Genomic DNA, 16,799 nt, shown 5'->3' on the forward strand with positions numbered 1-16,799 from the left:
AAAATAATATCTTGTAGCTAGTAAAATTAGATACCGTACGTGTATTTTAATAGGGTAGTGTGAAGCACAATATTATCATCAGCCCTTCCCTTAGAGTTCTGTATCCTGGCATTATGCTTCCCTCAGCTAAGATCTCTCAAAGTCTCGGGACAGTCCAATATATGTAATACTCGTATTGGATTGAACTTGGGGCACCATCACTGTCCTCTGGTGTAAGAATGGCAAAGTACCTTCATCTCCATGTCTCTAATGTGACTCTTGCCATTTGGCTATTTCAGATCTTTTCTCTTAGAGGATGTAGAAAAAATCATACAAACTCAGCTTCAACATTAGTGCCGTTAATAATCATAACATTCCTCAGGAAGAGCTGCTGCTCTTCTGTCCAGCGATCAACATTCTCTGAGCTCAGAGAATGTCACTAGGGTTTTTTTGTTTGGTTTAGTTTGGTTTGGTTTGGTTTGGTTTTATCATCTCCTTTCTCCATCTTTTCCTTCCTGCCTCTGCTGAAACTGCTAAAAAATGTTAGTGTTAGGTGCAATTGCTGCTGTACTGTGCTGCCCATTTAGAACAGGGCTGAACCCAGGAGGACATCAGCCTTCAGCGACGTTAATGCACAGTGGGAAGGCCGGGTAGCTACCCTGTGCATGCTTTTATTGACTATCTGTGTTACACTACCTATTCTACTTCCTAGGCCGTTTCCATACAACCAGAGCTGTTTCTGAGCAGAGCACATTAGTGCTCTTAGTGTGAACTAACACTCCCGATGGCCTTGGAAGCAACTCTGTGCCCTAGGTCCTTCCATGCCTTGTGTCTCTCTCAAACCAGCTCTGAATAGGTTCTTGGTGCTCTAGTTTTGATAACTGCAAAGGAAAAGATTTCTCAGAAGATATCAAAATTCCTTGGAGAAAAACATTTCAGATATAGAAAAGAAGACCTTTCCCTTTTGTCCACTTGCATAGAGAGAGCCACTAGCACAGAATTTTAAAGGTTATTTGCCCAACTTTTTAATCCACAGACAATGCTTTCCAAGAGATTTTCAGAAGCAATAGCTGCCTTTACTTGCCTCCAAATAATAGAAAGACATTTTTCAGGGCATCCATTATTTGAAATTCCTGTTCTTTTAATTTGCTTCAGATGGAGGCACTCAGAATCAATACACATTTATGAAGATGATGGTCCACACTGCATGAAAGCAGATGTGTCAGAGGGAGCTATGTAACACATTTTTCAACTGCCAGCCAGAGTATGTTAATGAAATGATTGTGTTACTTCAGTCTTTTAATTGAGCTGCTCAGGGATTATGCCTGCAAAATGCTAGGTACAACCACAATAATGTATAAGCAATAATAATGCTTGAAACATAATAATAATAATAACAACAGCAACAACAATAATATCAGCTTGGGTTTCTTTGTTCTTCATGTTAGAAAAAGATAAGGAAAAACTACAACCACTAAAAGAAAAACAAATCTATAATGTTTTATAACACAGTGTCTAATCAAAGGGAGGAAAAATTAAAAGGTCAAATGAGTGAGGATGAAATGTCTTGCACAGAAAGCTAGCAAACTACTTTCCAGTCTCCAGACTTGAAAATGACAGAGGAGAACATGTGGCAATTGCAGAACCATTCTTATTGCCTTAAAACAACACAGTTTAATTGCTTTGATATAAACATTGAAGCATATCTCAACTATGAGTAAAGCACTGTACTCAATCATGTTACTTTTAATGAAAATAGTCTTGAAAATAGGTTGGGCAGAGAACGTTTGTCATAACTGCTGGCCTAGCAAGTCATGCAAGCACAACGAGATAAATAGTGCAGTGTGTCCTGCCACTTGTAACTTAATCCTCCTGCATATTTCATTAAAAGGTTCTTCATTTTCATCTGACTGTCTCTGTCTTAATGAGAGTGAGACTCACGTTGGCTAGCGCCCAGATCAATTTTGTGCAATAACACAGTAACCATCTCAAACTTATCCTTTCCAGTAATTGAACTATATAATATGCTAAGAAAAAAAAGAAAAGAAAAGAAAAGAAAAGAAACAAATAAACATGCAAGTTAATATTCTTTATCAAACTGTACTTTGAAAGTTTTGTTTCAGGAGTCTTAAAAACATGATCAGTGAAGAAATACAACTTTTGAGGAAGTGGCTGTTGCATATACAAAATCTTGGAAGAGATTAGTGAAATAGGTTTTGCATTTTTCACGCTGTTTGCACAGGAGATGTGCTGAAAGCCATAAAGATATGCTTCTTTCTCCAACTAATTTATTTCCCATATACAATAATTTGTGGTCAATAAATCTAGGATGGATTTCCATGGTATGGCATTGGTGTGGCAAACAGAATGGATAACTTTATTCATATTGTGGTTGTGGTATTTTTATAATCAGTTTTGTAATGCGATATCACTGGAGAGGATCATCAAGCAGTGCTCAATATTAAACAAAGTTTTCCAAAAGAACACATGCTATATACTAATTCATGTCATCAGGGATCCATCTTATGGTGCAAGAGACTCATCTTGTGTGCACATGGCTTCTGAGGAGATCATAGCACTGAGAAATTTACTTTTACACTTCCCTAGCTGGGCACTCCAGATGGAACATTTTACCGTAGTAGGACATTTTACCACGAGGAAAATAACTCCTTCGCCAGCCAGAGCTCTCCTGACTTGCAAAAACAAAACTTGTGGAACAGGGGGAACTTCTGAGCTATTTAATGAGAAATAATGACTGTAAAATAACAATTTTTGTAGGCAATATTGACAAAATCTTTGTTTATTTCTTCCACCTGTTGGTTTGTATGCTGAGGCATCTTATAGAAAGCAAAATATTTAACTTGAGAAAATAATTCACTTAGACACGTCTATTAGAGAAGGAAACATTGAATCAGATCATTAAAACAATCCAGAGTTTAATATTCATTAAAAATAATTTACATCTCAAATCTCTGTGTAAAGATCTATTTTGAGAGGCTAAAAGTCTTGGTCCTGCATCTGGCTGAGTTAGTCATCAGGCTTAAGTTCAGGCATAGCTTGCCATTTTTCTAGTGTTTTCAGCTGCGAGGCAGAGAAGGTCCAGGCCACGTAGCGTCTAACAACCCATTTACTGGCTACGCTATTCATAACACACAGCTTCAGCACACTTCAGTGCAGCTCCAGCAGAGCACGTGCAAGTCTATGCCTAACTCCAATTAAACCTGCCAAAGATGGCAGCATGAACAGATAAACCTTTGAGTTTCAGGGCAACAACACAGGACAAAACTTGTATCCTCAAGCATCAGACTGCAAACTTTAGAAAGGCACCAGCTTTCTTTATCCATTCAGCACTTGTCAAGGATGTTTTTATGGTTAGTCTTATAAGTCATTATAGTTTTGAAAAATCATTTGTGAATCCTGAGAAATACATTAAGTTTGCATTTGATTTTCCTTTTCCTAAGCTTCTGCTTCTTGTGACTTTTAATTCCTGTGGAAGACTGGACAGAACTGTATATGCAGTTTTTTTCTACTTCAGCAAAGTCATTAGACTTACATAACCCAGCACTGGCTAGAGAGTGGAAATATTTTTTAAAGGTCAAATCATAAAACCGTAAACTCCAGAGGGAATTATCTCTAGGGAGTTATATCAAGTGTACCACTCCCTTGTATGAAAACTTAATTGATGTCACTTGGCTGAAATTATTATCTCTGAGCTGTAAGCTGATATGACATTATGTAAGATATCAGAGTAAAATGCATTTTTCGGATCAGATTTTAAGCCCAGCTTGTGGTATCACAATCGGTCATTGTAAAAATGATTATTATGTCACAAACGGAGGATTATGATGTCAGGTGGGGAATAAGTGCAGAAGCAGATCAATTCTTAAGAAAGAACAGCGATTCTGTTTTAATGCACTGTCTTCAGAGAGGAAGAATGAGAGCAAAGGAGTACAGGGAAATATATGGCACAGAAGAACTCTTGTTTCCAAATAAGGTATTTCCCAAAGTTTTCCATAAGGTGACAGCTGCTTTTCCAAGAGCCACATTCTGTTCTCCGTTACAGCAGCGCGAATCCAGAGGAACCGCATCTGAACTGCTGCTGCTTAGCATTGCCATCGGGGCAACAGAGAGCAAAATCTGGCTTTAATGCATTTTCTTCGCAAATAGGACCCATTTATTCTGCTCAAAATAGAGAAGGCAGAATTACCACACGTCGTATGACATCATGTATCGTTCAACACTTGGGAAGAAAAATGGAGAGCAAGATTTGTTTGAAGTCCGGGATGTGTTTTTTTTTCTCCCCCCTCCTCCTTCCAATTTTCACAATTTATTGTGAAAACCCCCTTTGCTGAAGCACAATATAGACCTTTTGGGCACATGGGAGCTCTCTTAACAGTTGGTTTTGCCATCATAATAAACCCTTCACAGAGCCTAATTCTAGGCTTCAGCGCACCGTTCCCTATCGTTAGCAATATCACGCAAGTTGTTTCCAGGCTTTCTAATAGCAGGTGAAAAAAATGGTTTTTAACAAAATTAGCTTGGGTAAACTTAGGTTTGAAGTCAGACATTATTTAAATGGGTAAAGATGGGGCTTGTGCGTGTCATCTTTGTCTGAAATGCCTCGGAAAGCAGGCTGCCAGACGTCACCGTGCTTTCCATACCTCCGTCCCTTGGTGGGGGAGGAGGAGGGTAAGGTTTCCGTCGCTAAAAGCAGATGACAAGGAGCTTCAGAACCTAACTACTTGCACACCAACCTGCTGTCTTCATTTGTATTCAACAGATGCCTCGTTTTTTCCCCCTGACTGCCTAGTCTGTACCGATCAGTATAAACAATGGAATTTTTGTCTTTCATGAGCATATTCTTGTTCTGTTTCACTTGAAGGTAGGGATAAACACGTAAGGAAAAAAAAAAGAAGAAGAAGAGAAAAGCAACCTTCATAGACATATATTTATAGTTTAAAAGAATGTTATGTAAAGCTTTAAGAAACACTCTGTGATTTGGCTGTGAGATTTGTGAAGCAAGTAGAAGATGCATATAAGCTTTAAACAAAAAGAAAAAGAAAAAAACAACAAAAAAGAAAACCTGAGAATCCATCTGTGAGATATTTTGAAATGCCAGGGAAAATGAAGAAGGCTAACTATGCTATTTTTACATTATTATACACATACAAAATGTATGGTCTCTTTATATATATAGTGTGTGTATGTACGAGTCCAGTCCTCTCCCTGACTTTTTTGGTATAACATAAAATATGCTTCAGTTACACTATTTTACATGTCCAGAGTGCCTGGCTTATTTGTATATGTTTTTTTCCCTTCCTAGTCTGATCACAAATCATTAAGGTGTTGCTAAGTAGCTAATTCTGGCCCCGAATTAAGAATTGGCGTTGTCACAGGGAAGATTTACAGTGCCAGCATCTTCTTTGTCTCTCCTTCTACACCACTTCGGGGAATGGGGCAGCCTGCGAGCAGGCAGAAAGATGTGATACCGCACCGCCAGCTCGCCCTTATCGTGTGACCGCTGTCAGGGTGCCAGGTGGCCGCGGCACAGCCCTCCTCCCCTCCTCTGGCCGTATGTTTCCTGCCACCTTCCTACCTCTGCCGCTGGAGCATGTGGCGAGCTTGGCAGGCTGAAATTGCACCCTCCGACCCCGCTCAGAGAGAAGGGAAGGAAAGATGGACCTCAACGGTTTCGACGTTGATAGTCTTAACTTTCTCACCGAGCCCAAGCGCTGATGGGGCTAACTTATTCCAAGAGTGGAGGACGTGCATTTTACTACCTGATGTTCCTCCTCGCTGCCATCTCCTTCTCACAGTGACGGAGAAATAAAGCTATGCTATCTATATGCACATGCAAACAACAAAGTAGCAAAATATGGCATATCTCAAGTATTCTTAGAATACCTGAGAAATAGAGCTGGATTTCTGGTTATTTTCCTAGAGCATTGCTCTAACAGTATAGGTGTGTGTATGGGTCTAACCTACATTTGAATTTCCACGGAGAATATTTATGGGACTGACTGGTCTAGCTCCATCCTAACTTTGTTTTGGATTTCAACACTTTTCAGGAGCCAGAAAGAGTCTTTCTTTCCTGTGTCTATATTCACCTGCCTAAAATATCAGGAACTATGATGTCACAGAAAAAAATAAAGAAAATAATGTAATGGAAAGCTTTTCTGAAATGGTTACAAATTCAATCTGGAGAAGGGACACAGTTCTCCTCCCCCTCCAAAATCCCTATTCATTAGGGACAGAGAGGGAAAGAGAGAGTTAGTGAATGTTTTTTAGAGCTTGTTTTTCTTTGAATCCCCTGCTCCTCTTCTAACACACACTTTCACATATTGCTGACACTAAAAGCATTCACAGAGGTCAAATTATTGAAAGTTCAACCAAGTTTCCCTAAAGTACCGGAACTTGCCTACCATCCCCAGTTTCCGTAGACTATCTGAGCAGTGGTTACATAGCTCTCGGTCTGGGCTTCAGAAGCCGTGCACTGACTGCTTAGCCCCACATTTAGTGTGATATTGTCTGACTTCCAAAGACTATTTGCGCCCACATGCTCTGTTCAACAAAACCAGGCTTCAACAAAACCAGGCTTCTAACTATCTCTGTGGAAAAAAAAAAAAAAAAGAAAATCCTCACTGAAAAGAGTTTTTTCAGTCTAGAAAGTTAACTAGGGCAGATGTATGAGGATGACAGCCCATGGTTATAGTTTTGTTGCTCTTATGTCTTTGCCAAATACTAATGAACCACTCAGCACAAGGAGAAAGGAAAGGAAAAAAAAAAGAGAGAAGAAAAAAAAGGTCCAGAAGAGAACAACGATCATAGCAGATGCTGCATACGCTTTTAGTTTGTGGGTTTTGCCTACTACTCTGTGGGAATTCACCTGGACTATTTAAAAGCCTGTGATGAATGGGTGGCACACAAGACAGTATTGTGTCTTTCAAGTCTTTGACAGTTGGCAGTAAAGGTTACTAACTAAAATTGCAGAGGGCCAAAAGGTTGGCCATGATGGATCCCAGATACAATAGAACTGGGGATTTTCTGTATACGAAGTGATAAGGGGGGACTTTCAGGGCTGACAGGAATGACTTGTGTACTGTGACAAATGAAGAGGCAAGGATGTGGCTGCTGGCATGGAATGGGAGAAACGCAGCATCAACTTCTTGTCGTCTTGAGGTCTTAGTGTGTGGCCCTGAGCAAATCCCTTAGGATCAGACCTTGAAAGGTATACAGGGGTCTAAAGATGCAAATCGGAACATAAGGGGATTTTCAAAGGCAAACTGGGAAATTCTGAAAATTGCATTTTGATGCCTATCTACAGCTTTCTAAGGGTGTAAAAGCAGGCCCTTATTTTTCTTGGTCATACCAGTCCCTTGGGCTTTGTGTAGGAAAATATTTTATGTACTGTCAGTTGTTCTAATCCTGCAAAAATGTGGGTAATTAAATCCTAAATTGGAAGTGAGCACCAAAATAACTGAATCCGTAAGACATTTGTTTGCAATACACCTTGCAAGTAGGCTCATCAGCCAGCAGTGGGGAAAAGGACAGGATCGGCTGATTATTTCTTTTCTCAGAGATCCACCAACAATTAAATTTGTTGGGTTAGAAGAGCAAGTCATTCTCTAGGCTATTATTTGGGATAACAGACCTTCCTACTTGATTAGAATTCCCTCAGCCACGTTCAACATGTCGAGACTGGGGTAGGATTTAAGGAGCTAAAAGTTGCATGGTTGTAGTTGTTGCTTTATTTTCCCCTTTGTAATTATTTTTCCTACATTGGCTTTTCTCTAAAGAATTAGAGCATCAAATCTTTCCTTGCATTTCCCTCATCCCCTGTAAAAAAACATATGTCCTTGCCAGTGTTTCCTCAGCAAAGGCCCAACAGCCAATAAACACAAGCAATTGGAGGGACGGAAGTAGCGGCACTCAAAAGTTAATAGAGTTGGAACTTTTGCTTAATTTGGATGCGTATCCCAGAGCTAATCCATTGGAAACAGAAGTAGTGACCCATACCATGAAACAGGGAAAATAAGCTTTCTGTAATTCTTATTAATGTCACATGCTTGGCACTGAGCTATTGAAGAAAATTTCTTACCAGTGGCTCTGGGTGTCATAGCTGCCAGACCATTTGGGTATGAGGGTGGGCATCAGGCAGTAGAGTCCAAGGGAACAGAAAAGGTTTATTTAGGTTTGAAGAGCAATCTGCAAATGTGGCTGTTCAGACGGGCACATAACCTGTCTACAGAACAGGATGCAAAGGATATTTTTGAAGAATTTGATTAGGTGTTTAATAGACCTGAAAGCATTGTGAATAAAACACATCATCCTGATACAGATCCCATTATGCTGCCAAAAGTACAAACATCACATACAGTACCGTCTCATTAGCCCAGCGAAATGAAGGAAAAGTTGATTGTGACAAGCTGGTAAGATGTGGTGTTACTGAGAGACTGCAGGTACTAGCTGGCATGGTTAACAACCTGATCACATGTAATAATACAAAATGTTGCGGATTGTGTAGATTCAGGAGATTCAAATAAGGCTACCAAATGCAACGTAGCCCAAGGGAGCAGTGCAGAAAGACAAGTCTAGACTTCCAGCAGCAAGAATATTTCCAGCTCTGGATGCAAGCCAGTGATTTTGGCAAATCCGGCTTGATATAATGTTAAACTCTACACCTTCGACTCCCTTTTTGCTGATGCATTTTTAAGTAACTTTGCTCTGTGATTGCTTCAGAACATAAAAAGTGCCACTACACAGAATTTCAAATCCCCTAAGATCCAGGTGGAAGCAGCTATTTATAGCCTCTTGAGCTACTGTGATAATGATCAACATTGTAAAAAAAAAAGAAAAAAAAATCTGATATCCAGTTCAGCAGGTTTGGATATCAGAGCATTTTTCTTCACCACATAGGCCTTTTTTTTTTTTTTTCTCCTTCCTTTTCCTCCATAAGAGAGAAGAGCAATCATATCAGCATTGAGCACTATGTCAGATAGTTTCCAGGTTTAAATTCCTGCCTGGTATAGACAAAAGACTTGGACTTGAAGGTAAAGTTTCATGACATGCTGCCTTCAGAAGTCAGGCCAACTTAGGAAATTCCTGATCCCCTCTGCACTGCGAGTTACTCTTCCCCAAAGCCAGTTCACAGCGCTTTCTGCTCCATAAGCTAGTTCCCACACTGGGTCTGTGAAAAACAACCCCTTTGCTACCTCCAGAAGCATCATTTTTAAACATTTTTTTTTAATCATGTTTCCAGTAAGTCCCCACAAAGTTTGGATCCAAAGTGTCATCCCGAATGAGAGAGTGGCAGTCTGACACAGCAGCAAGAAGCAGCAGCTGAGGTCTGGATCTTCTTAAACGTGATTTTGCTTCTGAAGCTAATGCGTTGTGAAGCCGTGCCCTGAGGCTCCCACACATCGCATGACAAATGCATTTATAACCGGACTACAGACTGAGCCTGCTTTTGGTCCAATAATTGTTCAGTTATTACGAAGTGTATCAAAAATATCATTATGTATACAACCGGAGCAAATTCAAAGAGACCCTTTCCAGAACTGCAAATATGCTGCTTGGGAAGCAGCTCACCTGCTAAGGGAGCAAATAGCAGGAAGCGTATCTGAGCTAGGATTTCACATGTCCTACAGGAGTGTGTTCTCTAGGGAGATATTTAATAATCAGGTACAGTTTCAGAGGGTTTTTTTTCCTCTGATTTTATCCAGAAATCCCACACTGAACTAAGAAATCTTTTGCTTAAATATTACTGGATTAGTATTGCCTATCAAAAAGGGATTCTGGTAATTCCTGCGCACTTCTGAGAAGCACCTGATTGCATCAATATAAACAAGTAATGACTCATCTAAAACACAGGAAATGATTCTGGAAACACATAAGTACGTTTTTAAAGCACACTAAAGACTTTCTTAGAGCAGTTAAGCTTTCAAGAGCTTCTAAGCATAAAAATCACAGCAGCAGCGAGAAGATTTGAAGTAATCGTGAGTCAGGTAATACTATTTCTGACTAATGAAATGCCCCAAGTGATGGCAGCTTACAAGTGATTGAAAGAGTAGTTCTGAATGGCTGGTCCACAGTGAAAGCCCAGGCACATCCAAGTAGGAAATTTTATAGGGCCTATCAATGAGAAGTTGCTGCCCATATTGAAAGGCGATATTAAAAAAATTCCGACTCATAATGCCACACAGCATGAGAGCAGAACCGTTACACAGAGCCCGCAAGTGCGTATCTGGATTTTGAGAGCCATAACACCATATAGAGTATCATATAAATGCCATTGCAGAAACTAAAAATAAGATCTGCAGCAAATACGGGAAACGATGCAGAAGAAATGTTGCTTGTTTTGAACTCACTGAGTAATAAGGGAATAATTAATTAAGCTAATAACAGTGGTCGTCTTCTCTTCGGTGCAGGACTTTATTTGAAGGACTGATGAAAGTTGGGATTTTACTTTTTCCCTCTGTCTAAGCACTGCAGCCAGACCGCTTTCCAAAGACCGAAGGAAAAAGTGAACGGATTGTCCTTTGCAAGCGAGTCGTGGCCCACCCCGAGCTCCCAGGGCTGGCGTTTCTGGCGCTCGCTGTAGCAGAGGCAGCCAAACCACCGCTTCCGAGCAGAGCCCCGCGCTGCCCTGGCTGAGGCCGGGTACGGCCACGGGCGCCTCCGCGATGGGAAACCTCTTCTCGCGCCGCCCAAGCACTGCCGTTGCCCCTCTCCGTAGAAGGGGGAACAGTGGATGCTCCCAGCGCTCCCGCGCTCAATAGCAAGGGGGGACCCCCGGGGCCACTTGTCACCCTTTGCAGGGTCTCTGGGCTGGAAAATCCCCCAGATGAAGGCAAAATGCATGCAGCCTCCCACAGGAGGGGTACGGAGCCAGCCTATCGCTCCTCTCGCCTAAAAATGCTTCTGCGCTTTATCTCCCCAGATGCAATCTTATCTACATTAGTACTTATTGTACATAATCCATATGCTTTCTGGGCAAAATATATATTGGCTGGGAGCCATGATTTATTTATTTGGTTGCTGGAAAACAGCCTAGAGTGTTACACATTCATTCCGCATTAGAAAGATGCAATTTTAGCTTCTTACTCTCTTTATGTGGGAAAAAAAAAAAAAAAGAAAAGTAGTTGTGCCTTCTTTATGCAACTAGAAGGAAATTGAGTGTAACAACCTCATTGTAAAACGATGTGTTTTATAAGGTCCTGAATATGGTGCATCTTTTGTGTTCTGCTTCTAATTGTTTGCTCTGCACAAAAGGATAATTCATTAGGCCAAGTCTCCAAATAATCTCAAAGTGACATGAATTCCTTTGCAGAGTGAATGTCTGTTGCAAGTAATCCATGGAAAACAGACAGGCGTCTCTTGTCATTTTGGAGCTCTAATCCACTGCCTGGAGCATGAAAATGCTCAGGATAACAAGTGTGGGAATGACCAAGATCAACATTATTTTTTTGGATTTTGTTTTCTTAACAATGCTGCTGATCAATAGAGTTGCTGAATCTGGCAGATACAATGCCACAGGATTAATGAATTAAGCTCAGGAAGCAAAAGAATTTGTTAGAGAGGAGCAGGGAAAAGCCCCTTCTTTTCCCTTCATGAGTGGATATTAAGCAATGAAAGCAGCAACAGCAGGATTTTGAGTGCTTGCTTCACCGCCGCACCAAGCCTTGTTCTGCATGAGTTTTCACATTTTAGTTAGAACCACACTGACACCCACATTTTCAACTATGAACTTCAGTTTCAAAGTTATGGGTATTTCCTAGACACTAGCTTAGCATCAAGGTTCGAACACAGAAAGGAGACACTGTACTCTCTAAAATTCAACGTGTTGTGCAACCACCTTCGGCAGGACTATGTAACTGATCTTTAACTCCAGGTAAATAGTAGTAGAACGGAAGGATCTCACCCAAGTGCTCTAGATGCCATTGCTATGAAGCACCCACAGACTCCTCCTTCTGGAAAAGCAGGGGACAAAATAAAGAGGAGTCGCTGCACTTTGGAGATGACACTGTTTTGTGAAGGCTGGCTTCCAAGGTGCCTGCCCGTATTGCACAGGGATGCAGTGCGTATTGCCTACCAGTGCACATTGCACATCCCAAATTGCACATTACACTGCATGTCCTGCACAACACAGAAAATCTAACAAGCTGTCACTTGCTAGGAGGGGGCTGCTCAGATGTGTGGGAGGGAAGAGTTAAGTTTGCTTATATGCTTGTACTTACAGCTCCTTAGCATTTAGAAGACCTCTGGGGATTTTCTGCATCCTTTTGTTCAAACAAACAAACAAAGATCATTAGGTAATTGCATCATATAAAAATGTGAAATGATTATAATCACAGACTCCTGGAAATTGGAGGGTTTGGAAGGTTTTTGACTTGCAAGAATGCTTCGGAGACTCCTCCAGTATAATTTACAAGCCCCTCTAGACCTATACATGTCTTGAACTGATTGCTGAAGTGGGCTTTGCTAGGAATTTCTTGCGTTGAAGTGGGGTAGTGCAGGAGGTGGGGAGGGCGGAGGGTTACAGCAACCTTCCCTAACAAGGCTTTAAAAGCTTCAGTGGCAAAGTTACGCTGATGGAAGACTTTGTTACTTGTTTTTAACCGGGAGCCATCCGGCCAGGATTACGTTATGGCCAGGAGATGTAATTCATGTGGGTAGCAACGCTGCGGCTTGTGCCGTTGTTGTTTTTAAAGGGGGACGCGCATCTTTTAACCCGAGGTGTAAGATGAAATTAAAAAAGAAACATACTGTAAAGCGAAATCAGCTAGCTTGTGCCTTCGGAGGTAAATGTACGGCTCCCCGCTCTTCTCGAGCTCGGGGGAGCTTTCTGCTCCCGCGCATCTCCGCCGCGACGGGGGTTTTGGCTGTTTTTGTTGTTTTTCCCTTTTCCCTTTGCATGCCTGGTGTGACAGCGCGGGGAGGGGGCGGGGGGGTCGCGCTCCCCCGCGCGGCCGCTGCCCCCGGCCCATGTGCGCGGGGAGCGCGGGGCCGCCGCGCCCGCCCCCGCCGCCCGGGACCCGCCCGCCGCGCGGGGAGCGGGGCGCCCGCCAGCGCCGGCCCCGGCCCGGCCCGGCCCGGCCCCGGCCCGGCCCGGCCCGCGCCGCCGCCCGCATCATGCCGCCCCCCCGCCGCCGGCGCCCGGGGGCTGCTCCTTTTCCGGCCCGCGGCGTGTGCGTGAGAGGGGCTTGAAGTTGCCCCGGCGGCGGCGGCGGCTCCGCGGGGGGACGCGGCTGCCGGCGGCGTTGGGGCGGCGTTGGGGCGCGGCGGGGCGCGGAGCCCACCCCCATCACCTGTTACCTCCGCTCCCCCAGGTTGCCTGAAGTTCCCCGGCGGCGCCCGGCAGGACGCGGAGCGCCGCGGCTCCGGCTGGCGCCGACCCCGCCGCGGCTGCTGCAGCATGGGCTGCCTCGCCGGGATTGCCTTGCTTTCCTTGGGAGTATTCCTAGCAGGACGAGTGAACTGCCAGCATGGGAAGAATAACGTGCCGAGGCTCAAATTATCCTATAAAGGTAAGTCTGCTGTTCTCTCTTCTTCTCGGTTTCCTCCCAAATTTGTCCTCCCCCCCTTTCTCCCCGGCGCTTTCCCTTCTCTTTGGAAGTGGGAATCAGCGGTAAGGGCAGTTTCGGGGACCCCCTTCCGCAGCCCCCCGCGCCCCGTGGGTGCCACGCAGCTCGCACCCAGACAAAGGGGAGTTCGCGGCCCCGCACGCGCGGCGCCCGGACGGGCGCGTCCAGCCTCGTGGCGCCGCGCCGCGCTTCCCCCGGCGGGAGGCGAGCGGACGGGACTGGCCGCCCCGCGCACCCCGCCGCCCCTGGGCCCGCGGGGCAGCCGCGCCGCCGGGGCTCCTCGGAGCGGCCCGCGGTAGAGGAAGATCTATATTTCCCTTTTTTAGGCACGAAGTGGTTAATTTTCGAGTCATGAATATTCAGTTTGTACAAATCTGACAATCAGATGCCTAACATAAGCAGTAGATGGTGGGTTTGCCAAGAAACTATAAACTGAAAGGAGCAGATCAGTCCAGAAAAGGAGGAGAGGGCTGGAAATGCTGCCTATGGATGTTTAATGCAGTGCAATTTGTTTGAACTGAAATTGTTTTCGGTATAGTCTGGTGCATTTCATTAGGGATCGCAGGGAAGGTGTAACTGAAGAAAGGGAGCTGTGAGATTGCATTTACGTTGGAAATTGTGTAATGCCACTCACACTGCAATGCCAGTAATTAACTTATGCATCATAATGCTTGTGTTAAAGGAGGACTGAAGTAGGCAGACTCTTTTCTTTATCAGCACAGTTCCTCTGTAAATACATTTTAGGAAGAATTCACAAAATGTGGAGAATATGCAACTGGGGTAGAAGTTTAAACCGTAGGAGTTGTGTAGTGTTGTCATTAAAAAGGAGATATATATATATGCATTTCTCTCCGAAGAGCTGACTTTTCATCATTGTCAGATTATTGAAGGCTGAGAAAAGGAGAAGCAGTTACAGGTCTGACGGGAGGGAGGAAAAGTAGCACACTGCTTCTACAGTGGGAGAAAAGTGAACATGTGTGTGCATGTCTGGTCATAGATGTCAGTCTCAGTTTACAGTGTGGTGTCAATACACCTCTTGCCAGCAGAAATATGTTTTCTACTTTTTCATCTGTCCTTCTTGTGCAGCAAATGGGAGAGGGTGAAATCCTCTCTGATACAGAGCAGACACCATTTTCACACTTTAGATCAGAAAATTAAGCACCTGCAAAACTTGGATGCATCATGTGAGATAAACGTATGTGGAGTTTCATTAAAGAACACATAGATGCATTTTTGTATGTGTTTAAACTTGAAAAGATATACATAGATATGTGTGTGAAAAGAACAGTTTAAGGGGTTCAGAATGTGTTCATTTGGTTTTCCTGAGAAAAATCATTTATATTTAACACAGAATTGATTATTTTGAATAATGGAATCTGAAGAAAGCCATGACTACATGTTGCATTAAAAAACTCATTGAAACCCTCTTAATTGCTTCCAAACTTTCACAATCATACCAAAACTCAGATTAATATATAGAAATATAAATCCTATAAAAATATCCTGTAAAGGGCTTTAATGGCTAATTAATTATTGTTTATTATTTTTCACCCTTTTAAAGTTTATTGGTGACCCAAGTCTGCTCCCCCTGCTTGCACTGACTGATTTCACAGAAACTAATTGCAGAAAGGATGGCCAGATCTGGCTCAGCGCTTTCTCCCACTGGTGCTGTATCCATATACAGTTTAGCAGCATTTTGTTATTCTGCTGATTGGTTGTTTTCCAGTTCTGCTCTTGCTGGGAGAAAGGATCTATTTTTCATTATTTAAATACATGAGACATCAGATTTTAATATATAGTCCTATATGGGTAAAACAGGAAACTGGAAGGAACATAGAAACTGTTTTTTATAATTGGCAGAATGACTGTAAAAAGAAAATGAGGACAAACACCGAGCAACCCTTTTTCCAATCTAGCAAAGGAATTAAATGCATACATAATCGGAAGCAAGTTAAAGTAAGGTCTGAAAACTCAGGAATTCACACTCTTGCCTTTGATTCATATATGTACTTAATCACATTTTTGACTTAAAACATGTGTAACCCTACAATTCAAATCAGACTACTCACATGCTTAAAGTTAAGTACCGGTGTAAATGCTTGGCCAGGTCAAGAGGAACGTGTTGAATGTCCTGCTGCATTGATCCCTAAGTACAGGGATATCATTATTAGGCAGGGAAAACTAAGCCTTATCAGCTGGGGCTTTTAAAGACAAATTTTCTTTCCAGTGTAGTACACTATAGACAGATAAATGTTAACACTTGGTGTACAAATTGCCTTAAGAGCTGCAGCTATTGAAAATATATCTTTTAGACACTGATTGAATGCTTTACATATTAATGCGTATCTTTCAGGATATATTACTGCTCTATATATTGGTATGTGATTCATCTCTATTCAAACGACTTGCAATTAGGGAGAGAACCTATCCAGATACTTGTCCCTGCTGCCTCTCCATGACAAGCTGTGGTCTAGTAAAATAAACTTATGATATTGAAAAGAATATGCCGGGTAAAAAGAGTGACCCAACTGACTTCTCTTTTCAGTGGCTGTCATTGTGCTTTGTTTTAACATGCAGGCTTGTTTTTTCACCTAAACAAATACCTTGGAGCTAATTGTCAGTGCCTTATTTCAAAAGAATAGCAAGGATGTATTTTAACTTCTTGTTTTTCTCGACTAATTAGATGTCAAACATGGTTAAGAAGCCCAGGCATTTGCTTTAAAAGTTACCAAATGAGTCCTGAAGGGCTAAATCCCTGCCAGCCTTGATTTCCTATGGTCACTTGTTTTCAAAGGTCCAGTATTAGCTCTGCCATTTCCCAGGTTGCTGGACAGAAGTTTCAGTGAACTCCCATTCTTGCTCCCTCTTAACTTCTTGTCACTCACAGCCTTGCGGCAGATTAGAGGCATCCTACAGGGCACAGTACGGAGGGGAAAAGGAAGGGAAAGTGTATATGCGTATATTAAGGCCACGTCTGTGGTCTGAAGAGGTTATTTCTGTTTATTGTAAAACAGAGTTCTGGTTACTTGGTTTCGATCAGATTGATGTTGGTGGTGTATTAAAGGAAGGAAATTTGAGGAGGACACTCCTCGTCCTGCTGAAATCAGTGGCGAAAGCCATCTTCACTAGCATCAGAGGTTTCTTCAGTACATTTTAAAGCTGCCAGGCATTTTCATCTCAGTGCATGGATTGGAAAGGTGATGATATTTACTCAGATGATATTTATCTCTGTATTTC

General features: G+C 42.6%; 1 protein-coding gene across 3 annotated transcripts in view; it reads left to right on the top strand.

Annotated features, from left to right (window-relative positions):
• Positions 1-16,799, top strand: part of SEMA3A (semaphorin 3A) — a 331,409-nt gene that overhangs the window by 147,142 nt on the left and 167,468 nt on the right. Inside the window, exons 1-2 of one of the 3 annotated variants that reach the window (XM_026119327.2) lie at positions 12,584-12,646; positions 13,308-13,505. In XM_026119327.2, coding sequence (XP_025975112.1) covers positions 12,625-12,646; positions 13,308-13,505 — 220 coding nt within the window. In that variant the 5' untranslated portion in view covers positions 12,584-12,624. Of the gene's footprint in view, positions 1-12,583; positions 12,647-12,685; positions 12,780-13,307; positions 13,506-16,799 lie in introns of those variants that run through there. The other 2 variants (XM_026119326.2, XM_026119328.2) reach the window with 2 other exon arrangements.

Source organism: Dromaius novaehollandiae, chromosome 1, assembly GCF_036370855.1.
Source record: "Dromaius novaehollandiae isolate bDroNov1 chromosome 1, bDroNov1.hap1, whole genome shotgun sequence".
In the NCBI taxonomy this organism is placed as follows: domain Eukaryota; kingdom Metazoa; phylum Chordata; class Aves; order Casuariiformes; family Dromaiidae; genus Dromaius; species Dromaius novaehollandiae.